This window comes from Filicampus tigris, chromosome 11, assembly GCF_054856515.1.
Source record: "Filicampus tigris isolate MCC_2025a chromosome 11, RoL_Ftig_1.0, whole genome shotgun sequence".
NCBI lineage: Eukaryota > Metazoa > Chordata > Actinopteri > Syngnathiformes > Syngnathidae > Filicampus > Filicampus tigris.
This window is the reverse complement of record NC_141227.1, coordinates 23163032-23179750: the sequence shown is the minus strand read 5'-3', so window position 1 is coordinate 23179750 and position 16719 is coordinate 23163032. Positions and strand designations below refer to the sequence as shown.

Here is a 16719-nt window from a genome sequence, read left to right as displayed (position 1 = left end):
TGGGTTGCTTTTGTTGTTTTATAGTTAGAAGCGTGAGTAAGTAAAGAACTGTCACTGTTCTACTTGACATGTTTCTTTTCACAAAAAGCTTGTCTTCTCCACTTCTGGTCAGAAGCCGGTGTCTCGGCTGAAACCGTCCCATGTTCTACTGCTGATAACAAAAGAACAGTAAAGTCTAGAAACAAAGTTTTGTGGTGAAAGAGGAGAGTCTTCTCTTTCTTTTGTAGGTGCTTCTATTGTCAGAGCACAGATGCTCCAAACCGGCTGTCGACATGGAGAACTCTGCACTGACATCGGCCAGTAACTGCAGTGCCGTTATTTTACAGCAATCATACATAAGGTCCACACAAGTGGCAACAAATGGAATTTGGGCCTGTTTCAAGGCAACAGACAAAAAAAACAAAAAAAAACAATGGCTGCTCCAGTGGGTTTCAAACCAATCTTTTTATTGACGTTGCCGGTCAAAATGACAGGTACAGGAGGACCCATGGGATCGGTGGAAAAAAAATGCACTAGAACTTGTCATTTACTTTTGGCTGTCAACAAACCAAACAACGGTAAATAAGTTCCAGATACCAAAGGTGGCAAGGTGGGGGTCGGTTGGGTTGGGTTGATTTTGTTTCATTGCAACAGACAAAAGCAATGGCTGCGCCAATGGGTTTGAAATTTGCTTTTTTATTGACGGTCACGATCACAATGTCTGGTACAGGAGGGACGCGTGGAGTGCTGTTACGCACCCGGAGCCCACTGCTACTTGTAAACGTAACTTTCATGGTAAAGTGTCCAAACGTAGAAAGTGGCAAGCATGCATCTTTGGATCCATTTCTGACCACCAGCCATCTCGCATTAATTGAAGGTGATGAGCTACTTTGAAAACGATAACATCTATCCCAAGATTCACATCAACACAAACAGTGCGCTGTAACAGGAAAAAAAAACAACAGGTATATTGTGCTCCATTTGCTTTCGTTGTTGCAACTTATTGGCATCATCACCCAAACCAAAAAAATCCTCTGATGGTGGTGAGATAGTAAAAATGTATTTTCATAGTTGGTCACAACTTTCTCAATTATTCAGTCCCAAAAAGTAATGAGTTGTTACGAGGGGGGGGGGGGGGGTTTTGCATTCCTTTAAATTAAATCACAAAAGTTAGAAATACGTTTTTCTTTGGACGACAAAGTTACAGCATTTTAAGCACATTTTTTGGAATGTGTCAAGTACTCCAAATGTACAAAAGTATTACTATGATTTGAAAGCAATTTCTCTAAAGTGTAGTGTTAAAATGCAGTGTTGGTGTTACTACCAAAACTACTCCACGTGTCATGAGGTATACATGTCATAGCTTTGAAAAATCTGACACACAAAAAAAAAAAAATGTAATCAAAAGTTTTCAACCTGTAATGTGAACTCAACCGGGATGTGTTGCAGGACAATTAAAACGACCTTTTAGGAGGTCAACTCACGTTTTGCCAATATTTATTGATTTTACAAATCACAAAGGGAAGTGGCAACTCAAGCAGGATCGAGTGCGTGACAAAACAGGTGAGGCCGGATCTCCCTATGTCTCGCACATACCCTCTTTGGAACGTTGTCGGGTCGGAACACTGTGCACGACCACCTTGCGTGTTTGTGTTCAACAACACAACTCGAGTAGCACGACGAATGCGCAAAGACAAATCATCATCATCTGCACAGATTAGGCCACGAAGCTGGATTTGAACAACTCAAAATATAAGTATCTCTGTATATCATTGAGAATTGTTGATATATAAATTATTCTTGACAACAGTTATCCTACATATGACAACAAAGCGTGTTGGGTCCTATGAATATCAACCAAGTGGCGAGTTACGGAAGCACGTGCAAAAAGGATTCCCCCCAGTTTAAAACACACCTGATGTCATTTTGGACTAGAGGGCAGAATTTGGGAACCTGCGCTGAGGGTCCCCATGTGTTCTGGTGTGGTGGTCTTTGGACTTGGTGGCAAAAAAAAATTTTTTTTTTTTTTTAAATCATGGGATTTAAAAGTCCATGAAGTGGTTTTCAGGCAAACCAATGTTTACCATTTCCAGCAAGTAGAGACCATCAGTCCAGTCAGGAGCTTTGGAAATGGTTGGCTGACATGTGGTGTTCTCACTTCTTTAAAAGGTCCTCATTAAGAAGTTGGGGAAGGGAATGGAAGAGGAGGGGAGGGGGTTGGGGGGTCAGTTAACTGGCACAACACAAGTGTGCTTTCTTGACACCGCCGTCATAATCTTCCCATTTTCAACCACAGGTCTTATTCCTGTGAATTCTGCGTGAGGGGAAAGTGTAAAGACATTGACGATGGAGGGGGGAGAAAAAAAAAAAAAAATTAAGTTTCAATCCTGGAGCTTTTTCTTTTTTTGTCCTTTTTAAGTCCTCCAGGCAGATCAGGAACTTCTACCAGTGATACTCCAAATTGGCGCCGCTCTGGGGGAGGATAGCCGCCAAAAGAGGAGGAGGTGAAAAAAAGAAAAGGAGAAAAAAAAAAGTCACATTAGAGACAGAGGGAAGAAAAGAGAGACTTAGATTATAATGTTTAGACGCTTCCAGTGAGCAACCTGAACACAAAATGTAACTGAAAGCAGGCGGGTGACACTTGCTCTTCTCTCAGGCCTGCAGAAGAGCTCGAAGGATGTTGCTCTTGTTGTTGACAGGAAGTAACAGAAGGGGACTGCTGCTGCTGCTGTTGTGTGCGTGCGTGCGTGCGTGCGTGCGTCATTGCAGTTGAAGAAAAGCCCGCCATGAGGGGGACGGTGCATGCATGTTTGAGAGCGCACGGTACATAAAGGGCGGAGGGGGACAGTCCATTGTTGGCGCCCAAGACGCGCCTCCGCATGCTAGCGTCGAGTGGACACGGACGGGAGGAGGGGAGTCGACGGAAGAGGTGGCCGGTCCACATGCCTGCAAGACTGCGTGAGGGTGTATGCGTGGAGGTGTGAGAGGCAGTCAGAGGGAAAAGAGGAAGCAGGAGGTGTGTGTGTGTGTTTGTGTGTGTGTGTGTGTGGGCGGGGGGATCAATTACATATGTCATCACTTACCAAATGAAACAGGAGGGCTGCGTTAATCAGAGGGTGAATACAGTTAGACACACTTGACATCCCGCTACGGCTTGATGTACACTGCACAGCTCAAGGGACAATTTCCGTTTTCTTTCATGCCTTTCTTATATGACACAATCCCAGAGGCGCAACAATTCATCGACAAGCAATTAATGACCTAATTAATCAACTATTTTGATAATCATTTGTTTGCCATCGTGACATCATCAAAATGCACCAGTCGCTGACGTACAAAAAAACGTCACTTGGACAACGACAGTGAATCTAGCCAGCTAGCAACAGTCTAAATAGAGGAGACGTTTGCAATTAAATAAGCAAAATAACTGCCAACAGCAGCAGGTGGAGTAATGTGGAGGGCGGTTACCCTTATTTGGCTGAGTCAGCCCAGGCCAACAAAACACTATGCTACATCAAATATTTGTAACATTGATCTTTTGTGTGTGAGCGTGTGTTTGTGTGCGTGTGTGTTGACACTGCACACGGCTGCTACTTGTGAAGTTATTTTACGTACAACTAGGGCATCTTCTGCATGTGGGTGGTTTCATGTGTTCTGTCAACAAACATGTGTGGCTCATCAGAAATGTGCAGAGGAATGTATTGAATAGGTATTCATTCGATTGGAATTGGGCACTTGGCCTAGCAGTGTAAATCAAGCCTGTGTGCGTGTGCGAGTACTGTAGATAACCGAGGAAGCCGTGTGTTAGAAAAACAGCTCTCAGTATGTATTCATCGAGCAGGTGTACCTAATGTCGTGGCCTGCAAGTGTAGAATTAATAACTAGAAAATCAACACCATCTGGGCCATACGGCACAATGGGATTGATGTCAACTGTTTTCAACCAGGAAGAAAAACGGACTTGTTTGTCCATCTGTTTGTGATTATGCAGAAACAAACACACAAAACTTTGCAGAAGGGCAAAGTTGTGGACCATAACATTTACAAGCACTTGAGTTTAATGTGGCAAAAGGGGTGGGTGAGTCAATTCAGCATTTTGACCTGGGTAGAGGTCCAAAAAAGTGACACGTTCCCTGCAAGTACACAGCGGGGAACTAACTCCAGTACGGCAGGGCGCTATAAGCCTGAGTAGCAAAAAAATGCCCGTATTAAACATGGCCAACAATTACATTCCAACGATGGAGGAGCTGAACAAACTGTTTAAAGTGACAACAACACACTTCAAACATGCAACTTCAAAAATACACACGCTAACGTGACACCACCCTTCATATTGGAAACCGCCAATGGTGGTCACGCGCATCATTTCGACTTGTCAAATGATGAAGCTACAAAGTCTTGGATAGCGCGGCGGATACTGACCCCTTCTTCTTCTCTGTATGGACTTAGACTGTTGTACACCGCTTCGATAACGCTTTGTCTGCAAGAAGAACAGTGGCATTAATCCAAAATATGAGAGAGGAAGCGAAAACGGCAACTTTTGACTAGTGTCACATTTCAAGCATTACATTCACAACAGCTCATGCGAAATCCAGAGAAACAAAGAGGAAAGAGACTTAAAGAGAATTCATTTTCAATGTTATTAAGACGTTAAAGGCACCAACAATATCATTTAGTATGCTTAAGTCACAAGAGTCAACCACTGTTATGGAAAGCATGCGTTAGTAACAGATTACTTGTGCCAACATTTAAAGGAGACATATTATGCTTTTGCCCCCACACACAGTTTGAAACAATTCCAAGGTCTCTGACATTCTTTGGTCAAAATACACGACGACTAAAGAACTACAGACTGTCAACTTGTAATGCTCCGGTTAAAACTAACCGGCTTTGGAGATGTCATTCAGTCTCATCCAACTGTATTCCAGATTTGTTACCATGCCGACCGGGGAAGACCAAGGGTGTCGTAACTAGTCAAGTTGCTACGCTGAAGAGGACATTATTAAGCAAAAAGCGTCATTTATATTTACACTCGTGGGAGTAGCGCTGCATAAACTTGTCATTTTAGTGTTCGGATACAGCACGTGCATACGGCGCATGAAGCGGAGATCTCGCCAAACCTAAATAGCTCCCATGTGCTCAACTTCGCCGAAAAATCGAGTCCGTAACAGACACGGCAGCTAATATGTACAAACACTGTAGCTCTCCTTATCTTTTGGCTTTGACATGATGATGTTTCAGATAGTCAGGCAGTCTGACTTCAGCAGTTGCTTGGGCATGTCGGAGGCCATTATTGTGTAAATTAGCCACGTTATATAACACCCCGACAACATTCTAAAGGGTTTGCTCACAAACACGTTTTGGTAAATAGGTAGCAAAGACAAAAAGTACTCGGTTGTGTAATTTCACACCTGATGGGTGGCAGGCACTCCAAAGACTTAACTATTCGTACACAAGCAATTCAAAAGTCAATTTGCCAAAGTATGTCCCCTTTAAGTGGTGGCGTGTTGAGGTTTGCCCAAAGATAATACACCTTATGGTGGCGGAGAGGGGGGGGGGCGGGGGGCTCTTACTTGCTGGCAAGGCCTCCCCCTGGCGGCAGAGCCGGCATGCCGCCGTCAGTGGACAGGTTCCTCATCACCATCGCCAGGTTGGGAAAGCCCTCGTCGGCCGGCCGTGACAGCATCGCTGAAAATGACAGCGGAGAGCGCGTTACAGTTCGCCCGGCAATGAGGACCGTGAACAAGTCCAGCCATCCGCTTTGGAGAGCACTTTCCAGTCCTCATTAGAGCTGAGATGGCGCCTATCTTGGCTGACTTTGGGCAGGTTACATCCCGGATTGGTTGTCAGCAAGGCACATGTTGACAGAAGACCACAAACTATGAACAATTTGACCTGACTCCTCTCCAAGCACGTGGGACAACGTGTTAATTCCAAACACAGAAAGGAGCAGAACCCCAAACCTCAGAAGAAATCTGAGGCAGATATGCTAGCCACTAGTACACTGTGCTCCAGAGCAAACAAGTCAAATGTTAAGAAAAGACACATGCAAGTCAGTTGATGGTGGCAAGCTGCCATTAGAATGTTCAGCCAAAACATTCCCGTCCCTTCTTTTTTTGGTCGACCAGTAGGAGATGGCCCAAGAGGCCAAACATTTACGTTAGCACGCAATGCTAAATGACTTCATCCCACTCCGAGATGCCAATAAATCCATTCGGTGAACATCTATTTCTATGATTTGACCATAATGTCAAACAGCTGGAGAGCCCTTGTTGCCGGGGAGAAGAGCTTATAAGCAAACTAGCAAAATAAAAAGGCTTTATGGCTCTCCAGGGGGACAAAATGAGGAGCGGAAAGAAGACACTGCATGTCTGAGCGAGGGAGAGGAGAAAACGATGTCGGAGGGACGCAAGGGGGAATAAGGACGGGAGATGCTCGCTGAAATGGAAAAGGAGGTCACGACGATGTCATTCTTCCGCAATCGGTGGCATCTAAACTCGGTCGGTGGAGGTTAGACAATCGGCAACGACTGAGGAACCACAAAAATCTGATCGGAAATACAACAAGCTCACCTTCCACGCGAGACTCCAGGTACTGGTTGAGCTCTGCATCTCGCCTCACAGCTTCCTCGGACACTTTGGGAGTGTTGGGCAAACACACTAAGACAACACTCATGTTATCCCGGCTCCCCTAAGGTGGACAGGAAAAAAAGAAACGGGTGAGCGGCGGGAAAGCAGAGTCAGCCAATATCCCACCCTCACCCCAACACACACACTTATGAACAAACCTTGTGCAGACAGGTGTCCACCACTTCATTGCAGACCCTCTCCAAGTCGTCGGACACCTCCAGCCTCGATTTGACAAACTCGCACAGCTCCTCGTTGGACATGACGTCCCAGATTCCGTCGCACGCCAGGATCACAAACTGATCCTGCTCGGGGGTCCGAAGCATCTCGTAAACCTCCGGCTCGGGGCTCACCAGCTGCTCGGTGGGGCCCCTGCCAACCACGCACTTGTAGTCGTAGTCCCCCAAGGCCCGGGAGACGGCCAGCGACCCGTTCACCCTCTGGATCATGACGGAGCCGCCGGCGTTCTGGATGCGCTCCCTCTCGCGCGGGTTGCAGGGCTTGTGGTCGTGCGTGGAGAAGCACACTTGGGAGTTTCGGTACAAGACGGCTCGAGAGTCGCCGCAGTTCATGAAAAAGAAATGCTCGGGCGACAGGAGGACGCCCACGGCCGTGGAGCCGCTCCGGTCCATGCCGTTGCGCAGGTCCGAGAAGCTGCGCATGTGCTCGTCGATCCTCAGGAAGCCTGCCCGGATGCCAGCTTTCACCGCCTCCACTGTGGGGGCGACCTCTGCCGGAGGGGCGTCGGTTGCGCTTGCGGAACCGGCCGGCGAGCTCTGTTGCCCTCCGGCCCCGAAACTGGCACCGATGATGTGTTCCAGAAGGTGCTTGGAGCAGTAATTGGCGACCCTGGAGCCCGCGTGGCCGTCGTAGACGGCAAAAAAGGACCAGTCCGTCAGGCCGGGTGCGGGCAGACCCAGCGCGGCCGTGTGGGCATCTTCCATCTCCACTCGCCAGCCCTGCATGGAGCTCAGCCCATAGCGGATGCCGTTCCCTTCGCCGTGCGCGTTGTGCTTCTCCGTTTTGGGCTTGTCCAGGAAGGCACCCATGGCACTGCTCTGCAGAGACCCACGGCTGCCTGCGGGAGATGACAGACAAAACCGAGAGGGCAGTGAAACAATGCTCCGAGTGAATGTGGAAATCAATTACCTGAAAGATTTTAAAAAATAATCATAAAATCCACAAAATAGTGGGAGCGCAAACCCAGAAATAGCGATTGAGTGGAATTTACTGTATACCAAATAATGTGAGGTTCTCTTGGCTTGCAATTAGCGCGGTAATATCAATCAATCAATCAATCACATTTTATTTATATAGCACTTTTCATACATAAAAATGCAACTCAAAGTGCTTTAAAACATTCAAAGCAAAACATAGAATTATCTTCAATCAAAAGAAAAGATAAATTATTTAAAAGTTGTTGAAAGCCAAACTAAAAAGGTGTGTCTTGAGCTTCCTCTTAAAAATATCAACAGTCTCTGCAGACCTGACATCCTCTGGCAGGCTATTCCAAAGGTGAGGACCAAAATGGCTGAATGCAGCCTCGCCATGCATTTTGGTCCTCACCCTTGGAATAAATAAAAGGCCGGCGCCAGAGGACCTCAGGATCCGCGAGGGCTGGTATGATAAAAGCAAATCAGATAAATAAGATGGCCCAAGACCATTAACACATTTATAAACTAATAAAAGTACTTTAAAATCGATCCTGAAACACACAGGGAGCCAATGCAGCAATTTCAAAACTGGCGTAATGTGCTCCCGCCCTCTGGTTCTCGTCAGCACCCGAGCGGCTGAATTCTGCAGTAGTTGCAGTGGTGAAATGCTCTTTTTCGGGAGGCCAGAGAGCAGGGCATTACAGTAATCTAAACGACAGGAAATAAAGGCATGCATCAGCACTTCCGTGTTAGCCTGAGAGAGAAACGGGCGGACTCTGGCGATATTCTTAAGGTGATAAAAACCAATCTTGGTTACATTTTTAATATGAGGAATAAAACTGAGCTCAGAGTCAAAAATGACGCCAAGGTTCTTCACACAGTGTGAGGGATTAAAAATGTGTAGTTTTGGTAAAAGCTTCTCTCTCTGACCTTCGGGACCGATAACTAAGACCTCAGTCTTGTCCTCATTGAGCTGTAGGAAATTATCTGCCATCCATGACTTGATATCTAAAATGCAATTTAAAAGGGTATCAATGGGTCCTGTGTCATCAGGAGACACGGCAATATACAGCTGCGTGTCATCAGCATAGCTGTGAAAGCTGATGCCGTGTCCCCTGATGACATCCCCGAGGGGAAGCATATAAAGATTAAAAAGTAAGGGGCCTAAAATCGAACCTTGAGGAACCCCACATTTAATTTCATGAGTTTTAGAGGAACAAGTATCCATACTTACAAAGAAATATCGGTCTGTGAGATAGGAATAAAACCAGTCAAAAACAGTACCAGAGATGCCCACTAGATTTTTAAGTCTATTTAATAAAATTTGGTGATCTACTGTATCAAAAGCAGCGCTTAGATCCAGTAGCACCAAGACTGTGAGTTTTCTCACGTCTGCAGTGCACCTAATATCATTTAAGATCCTTAAAAGAGCAGTCTCCGTACTGTGGTTCATCCTAAAACCAGATTGATATTTCTCCAAAATATTATTTGTATTTAAAAAATGATTCAACTGGATGAAAACCAGTTTTTCTAAAATCTTACTTAAAAACGGTAAGTTGGATACGGGTCTGTAGTTATTAAAAACGCTCGGGTCAGAACCGCTCTTCTTCAGAAGGGGCTTCACCACCGCCGTTTTAAAGGCAGCTGGGAAGACGCCTGTCTGAAGAGAGCAATTGACTATATTTAAAATTTGTTCTTCAAAAAATCCATAAAATGTCTTAAAAAGAAATGTGGGAATTGGATCCAAAAGGCAGGTTGTTGGGTTTACCTGGGAGAAAACTCGAACAAGTGTCCTTGCATCAACCAGGGCAAAACTTTCCAGTGTTTCCTCATGTAAATATGATTGTCCGGGTTTATTAAAACTTGTGTTTTGACGGGCTAAAAGACTGGATCTTATGTCATCGATTTTACTTCTGAAGTGGTCTATACCTCTGGCTCTCCTCAGCTTTGGTACAGATGACAAACCTAACGCTAATGGCTTTAAAAACACTACTCCCAGATTGCATTAGCAACACATTTTGTTTTGCTTAGCGGTTATTTTAACAGCGCCAAAGAAATAACTCAACCCAGCCGTGGTGATAATTACTCTTCATATGGAGAAACAGACAAGTCACTTCGGTTTACGCTGAAACAGAAAGGGCACCATCTTAAGAGCTTCCTTGGCACCACTGGATGCCAAGATAACTCTGCTGCGCATTGGATTTCTTACTGGTCCATGTATTCTGCACCTGCATTAGCTAAATGAGCATCATCAGGTTGCTTGAAGTGAGGGAGACGCTTTGCTTCCACCGATACTAATTGTGAGATCTACAACTGCCCAAAACAGTGAAGTCACTCACTCCAAGTAAGTCACGAATATCGACATGAGAAATGTCATCGCAGTACGACATCTCCATAGAGACGCAGGCTGGAGCGGCACCTGAGAGGGATTATGGTGATTCATTTCAGGTGGATGCAGCGTTAGCTCTGAGCTAATCTTGGACAGGCTTGCCCAAGGTGACATGAAAGGTCGAGGTGTGATTGAAAGTCAGGCGGCCGAGATCCAGAAGGGTCAGTGGACTCAGACAAGCCGGGCTGTTTTAACAAGCTAAGTCAATTTAGCGGTTAGCTGCTGATGGGATGCACGCAGGCCCGGGATCAGCCTGTCAAATACAGACAAACACACAGGAGCTAACTTGCTCCTGGCTGGCCCACAAGCTCAGATCTCACTAATGCTTACTGCCATTAAAAGTACATTACCGTACGTTAAAGGTCCTGAAAATTGGACTTTGGCCATCTTTACATCTCTGGTTAGGCACACAACAAATAATCAAATCAATGTACATTTTGAACGCTTTTATAAGCAAGGTCGGGGATATCTTAAATCGCACACGGTTGATGACTCATCATAAGTTGCATCAGAAGTGGTCAATTTCCTGGAAGAGCAGCACTTCAAATGGACATCGTCAGTCATCATCAGCGCAGCGCCGTCAGAAATGCCAAATGCGGCTAGACAGGAGTCGAGCACGCCATAGGAAGGGAGCGGGAAATGTGTCCTCTTTTGGACCAGGGTGAGTGGTTAGCGAGTGGCCAGATTCTCCTTTCTGCAGCCCTAAGTTTAACTTCACCCAGAAATGCTTACCATCAATATAAATGGCGGCGTGAATCAAAATCCACAACAAAATTTGCCATAAGCACATCATATCATGCAGCACAATTGTGCGTATGATGCCACCACCAAAGAAACAGGGAAAAAATAAACAAGAATTTTATTGGCGGTGATAGAACAAAAATAGAATGTGATACTGCGCCAAAAGTGATGAGTTCTCTCGGTCCTGGTTGCTCAGTATAATATGGCTAAAGAGAGAATAGAGACTAACAAAAAAAAAAAAAAAAGAGTATATACACAGGGAATCCCCCATTGAATTACCATCTCTCTATTCATTCACCAATTTTTAGCAGATTTTTTTTGAATATCTGTGTTGTCATCATCCATAACCTCACACCACAAGCCAAAAATAACTATATTTTATTGCTTGAACTCAAAGTGGCCATTGTGTCCTTCAATTTTTTGTAGTACACAACCCTACGGGGAAAAATTTCCCGAGTGTTGTATTTGATTGACAGTTGACAGTTTCGGTGCATTCAGCAGGGACACCAACAGTGTCTGGGAGTGATGATAAAGACCTGAATTTTAACCATTTTGAAGACCCATTTTATATACTTGACTTTTTTTTAATCATTCAAATTTGGCAGGGTTTGAAACCAATCTGAAGACTTTTATTTTCACTTTACAAGGACTTCACTAGATTACCTCAATTGCCATCATTCCCAGTAGGAGCATTTGTGTAGGTTGCCCAGTGTTCCTGCAAAGGTCAGTGTGTGTTCTTGTGCTAAAATAATGTGGGACCCAAACCATCAAGGCAGCTAATCAAACAAGGCCTTTACCAACTACTGCCTTTGCCAATAATAACGTGGGGTTATAGAGACCACAGACGAACCAAATGCAAACACATAAAAGGCCTTTTAAACGTGGCCAGACTTGACCGCGGTTGGTTCCAAACAGCATTAATTTCATATCAAAGTGCCAACACTAACATGTATGAAAGACACTGTTACTCATACATACTACTACTACTCCTTGATTTCACCACCCAATTACACAAAATGAACTATTTTCTTAACCACCCAAGGGAGGGTTATATTCTGACTACCATTAGCGCTGAGCCAAGGCGGTTACAATGCAAGGCTGATTAAGCCCAAGCTGAAATGGACACCAATTAAGGCGTCGCTAACTTGACAGTTGTCAAATTAATTACACACACACAATATTAGCCAACGTTACGTTTGTGTCAGGGAGTTTGCCCCGTCAGTGTACTTACTGTTAACGATGTGGAGTCTCCTCGAGTCCTTGTTTGTGTGGCTTCCGAGGCAGGTTGTGTTTAAGGAGCCGGGCTTGTTGTGATAGGCTTAGCGCTCTTGAAACATTAGCCCCTGTCGTCCATCGGCCGTTAGCCACCTAGCATGGATTGAAAGCTAGCCAGTCAGGTGCCCTCTCCGCCCGTCTCCGCGTCGGTGTTCGGCTTTCAAAGTCATGTTTGAAACGAGCGTCAGCCCAGGCGGACTATCAGTTGACGAGGAACACAGTTGTTTGGACAGGACCGAAACGCTAGGCTAATGTTGGCTAAAGCTAAGTTAAATGTATGAAGCGGATGACGTTCTTTTTCAACGTCCAAAGGGGGGCGGAGTCACATGCTCACTTCGCGTCTCTGATTGCACAAGCACTGATTTGAGCTTGCGTTTTGATTGGTCGTGAGAGATGTCCCTCATTGGTCCTCTGACGTAGTGTAAACACTCGACAGCTGGCGTGTTTGGTGAAGTGGGTTGTGGACACTTTATTAGGTACACGTGCTTTAAAAGATCTGTCTATATGCACACTCTGTTTGTAAATACTAAGTACGTTTATATTATATGTACAGTAGAGTGTGTTTTAATGTATACATATGAAAAGTCATTTATATACTATTTTTTACACAGAGGACTCACAAAGTGTTTCAATAGTTATAGAATAGAACCATACATAATGTAAAATACAGAAACACGTTTATTTCTTTTAATACAAGACATAGCACAAATAAAAAAACAAATACATGAAAATTACAAAATAATATATAGAAAATAAAACCTTGAAAAAGTGTGTTTATGTTTCGATCCTCTCTATTTGTATTTACGGTACATACGCTTGTACATGTGTGTGTAGGTAGGTAGGTGGGTGGGTGGGCGGATGGATGGATGGATGGATGGATGGATGGGTAGGTCATCACAGACCGTACTTTGCCCACCCTTGTTCTAAGATCCTCGTTTAATTGTTGGATCACACTGCAATAAGCTTCGTTTATTGGACCTTATTGTGCAGGTGTACCTTACATTGTGGGCAATGCCTGCGTATAGCTAAATCACAGTTCCCTAAACGCCCATGTGTAAATGTTTCCTGCTGCTACATTATTTAGATTACAGTATATTCCATTTTCTATTTCTGTCGGTCTGTAATACTTAGGAGATAAGTGAGATCCCTCATCAAAAGGCTGTCGAGCTATTCTTAGCCCACCGGGAAGGAAGGAAGGTATAAGTGGATCTCTCTGCATGAGCGAGATGACTGACAGATAACAAGCGCACATAAAATAATGCTCCGCTGCAGCAATACAGTTACATTCCCCGCTCGCGGTCATAAACATTCACTTATGTGATGCTCAGATCATTGACTGACATCACTGGATGGCGATCATTGGAGTGGGCCTCCATGTTGGCGCCTGGGTGTCTTGTTTGCAGCACTAAGTAGGTCATCAATAATAGAGGACGCTCCTTCGGTATATGGCGTAAAGCTTCCAACAAGTCAAGAATGTGCCAAACATCGATTTCACACACCATAACACAATACTTTCTAAATAATCTTTTGGCAACCTCTGTAATTTATAGCTATGACTTTTCAGAAAAAAAACTCCACCTAAATCTGAACCTAATCCTTAATTCATAAATATTACTAAATAAATCTCTAGGTTTTTATTATTATTATCATTATTATCATTATTACTATTATTATTATTATTATTGTTGTGATAACCTGATGTGCTGGAGAAAAAAAAAGAGTGCAAAAGGTATTTACCCACTGTGGGATCAATAAAGGCATTCTTATCTTACATCTTTCATTTATATATTTAAAAACAAGTAAACATTGTTGACCAGTGTTATTAAATCCAGTTAGTCTTTATGAATATATATATTGTCTATTGTTGTGCACAATAATAATTCTTGCATGCCCGAGAATAACAATCTTTGTTTGTCATCGGAAAGTAATGATATAATGGTATGATTTATTTTATTATTATTTTTTTTTAATAATAGGAATAAATTGGCCACCCTCAATGCGCAGCAGCACAGTGACATTTTTGGACTACGCGTGGCCTTTATGTTCAACCAATGGCCTCAATCGGGTAGCATAGAATCTATGTTGAGGTCAGGAAGTCGATGGAGAAATTCAAAATGATCACAAATCAGCATTTTTTTGGGGGGGTGCGATGAAAAGGGCATGTAGGGCATCCTAGAGCCAAACTTGTGTGTATCATTTGTGTTTTAGTAACGTCTGCTTGAATTGGTCTAGTTTAATTGGTCTGCTGCTGCATTATTATTAGAAACAAATAGTGTATGCTCGACCCATTGTGTTTCTTTAATTAACCAATGTGTGCAGAAGCGGGCTGCAAAATGGCCGCAAGATCAATTTTCTTGATGATGTTTCCCTAAAACAATTGTGTGGCTCAACAGAAAGTCAAGTGCTCCTTCTTTGTTTATCATACAGCCTGTGTGTGTGAAGGAGGAGGAACATCCAGTCAGTCGTGAGGCTTCCCTTCCTCTCGGGCCTAATCACCGAGCAATCATGCCGCCTCACCTTGCCCTTTCGCTCTTCAAGCACAAGAGCTCTTGAAAAGCTGATTTCCTGCCTCCTTGGATGGCGCGCCTTGCTTTTGTCCGCCGAGGAGACGGGTCAAAACAATAATTGTTGGCAAATTGTGCCCGCAAACGTACGACGCTCATTTGATTTGCATGTCATTTTTTTCCCTGTATGTTTTTTTTTTTTTTTTGTACTTGCTTTCTTTGAGGACACTTTTAATGAGTAGTGTGTGTGAGGGCAAATCTATTTCTTGGTTTTATGATAGAAAAAAAAAAGAGGTAGCATACATTAATGTATGTTATGTGAAGGGGGCAAGCTGCTCCCCCTTCTTAATGGGATTAGAGTCATTAACCAACTGTTTACTGAATATCAAGAGGACCTCTCTCTCTCCTTCTCTCCCTCTGCCCCCCCCCCCCTCTCTCTCTCTCTCTCTCTCTCTCTCACCCCTAATCAACAAGATGGCCTAGAAGTGCCTCCGGGGCGAATGAGTGCAGCTGCCCGGTACGGATAACTACCTCACTTTACAGGCACGCACATACTGTATTAAACAACTGCATAATCATGATCGACACCTGCGTATTTGTTGGTCATGTTTGGTCAATTCTTGCAGACACACGCATGCACAGCAGACACTGCCGCGAAATTTAATGAGATGAAATACCAAGAGATGTCCTGTAGATATTCATTTTGCGTAATAATAAAGAGACGACACAGCACTATCATACTGAAGTGTGTTTAGTATTTTTCCCCTCATGTATCTAAACTATGAAATTATTCATAGCATATTGTCACGTGTACTGGTGTGACAAGAATGTTTGAATGGCGACACGTGTGACGTATGTACATAGGCGGGGGGTGCACAGCGTCGTATGAAGCCCGCTGTCTTTGTGTTTAGCTGGCTAATCAGTCAATAAAGCCCATCTAGGCAGTGTAGGAAGTTTGTAAACTTGGGCTCTGGACCTGAGAGACAAACTCCCTCAGGTTAGCGCGTGTGGATATAAAGTGAAAGTCAACCCCAAAAAATTCTTTACCATATTATGTCTCAACACGGCATACTGAATAGCATTGTGTTTGTGGAATATGACTTAAACAGTCAAATCCAACCGTTTTTGTCCATATCAAGGGGCGATCATTTTGCCACTTGACATCACAGTTACTCAGGTAATGACAAATCACGGCTCAGCTTCAGAAAACATCTGAGCCGTGATCTGTCCTGAGCAACTGTGACGTCTTTCTCAGTCGGCAGAAAGTGGCAAAATGGCCGCCCCCTGTGATGACTAAAAACGGGTGGATTTTGCTGCTTAACTCATATTCCACAAACACAATATTAATCAGATTGCCGTGTTGAGACTAGCGGAGCTACATATTATTGTAAAGAAATTTGGGGTTGACTTCGTCTTTAAAAAAGGACCAAATTCAATCCCCCCCGAGCCCCCTACAGCCACCCAAAAAAAAAAAAAAGGTTCTACAGCTGGCCAGGATACAGCGAGGGTTCTTGGTGGTTAAAGTAAGCTATTCTGAACTAAAAAGGTTGTAGCGGCTCTGTCAACATGCCGATGTACAATAAAGCAACGTTTTCAAATAAAGCGCTTTGAATGTATGATGTAGATTGAAGTGCTGCATAAGTGCACACCATTTGCTATTTAGATCAAATTAGATTTTTCATTTGCTGGACTATGACATGTTTTTTGGGCAAAAAAAAAAAGAGTAACTCATTAGAGTAGATTTGCATCTCGTTCATTTATGTCGACACCAAAAGCGAATGGGAATTTTGGGTTCGAGTCCAAGCTCTACTATCACCTACCTTCTTACTGACCCACCAAGTGGTTAGCTACTAAAACCTACCCGCCAGGCCATCAATCAATTACCTACCTACAGACCCACCCCTTCCTACTGGCCTTTGTACCTAACAACCCATTGACCCACCTAATTACCTACCTTTCTACGACCTACCTACCTGACTGCCTACCTATTTTGAATTTCCCACACCATACTTTGTATCCGCATACCGTTAAAGCACGTTTTACTCTCTGCAT

General features: G+C 44.0%; 1 protein-coding gene across 4 annotated transcripts; it reads right to left on the bottom strand.

Annotated features, from left to right (window-relative positions):
• Nucleotides 1–1459: 1459 nt before the first annotated feature.
• On the bottom strand, nucleotides 1460–12497 carry ppm1ba (protein phosphatase, Mg2+/Mn2+ dependent, 1Ba). 4 transcript variants are annotated; one of them, XM_086045191.1, is made up of 7 exons: nucleotides 12120–12497; nucleotides 6766–7682; nucleotides 6551–6668; nucleotides 5552–5666; nucleotides 4401–4458; nucleotides 3063–3079; nucleotides 1460–2451 (listed from the first exon to the last, which is right to left on the bottom strand). In XM_086045191.1, coding segments are annotated over exons 2-7 (1197 nt in total). In that variant the 5' UTR covers nucleotides 7654–7682; nucleotides 12120–12497; the 3' UTR covers nucleotides 1460–2450. The 4 variants fall into 4 exon arrangements, with proteins under 4 accessions (XP_085901317.1, XP_085901315.1, XP_085901316.1 ...); XM_086045189.1 differs by lacking the exon at nucleotides 3063–3079; XM_086045190.1 differs by lacking the exons at nucleotides 1460–2451; nucleotides 3063–3079 and adding an exon at nucleotides 4019–4162.
• Nucleotides 12498–16719: the final 4222 nt, after the last annotated feature.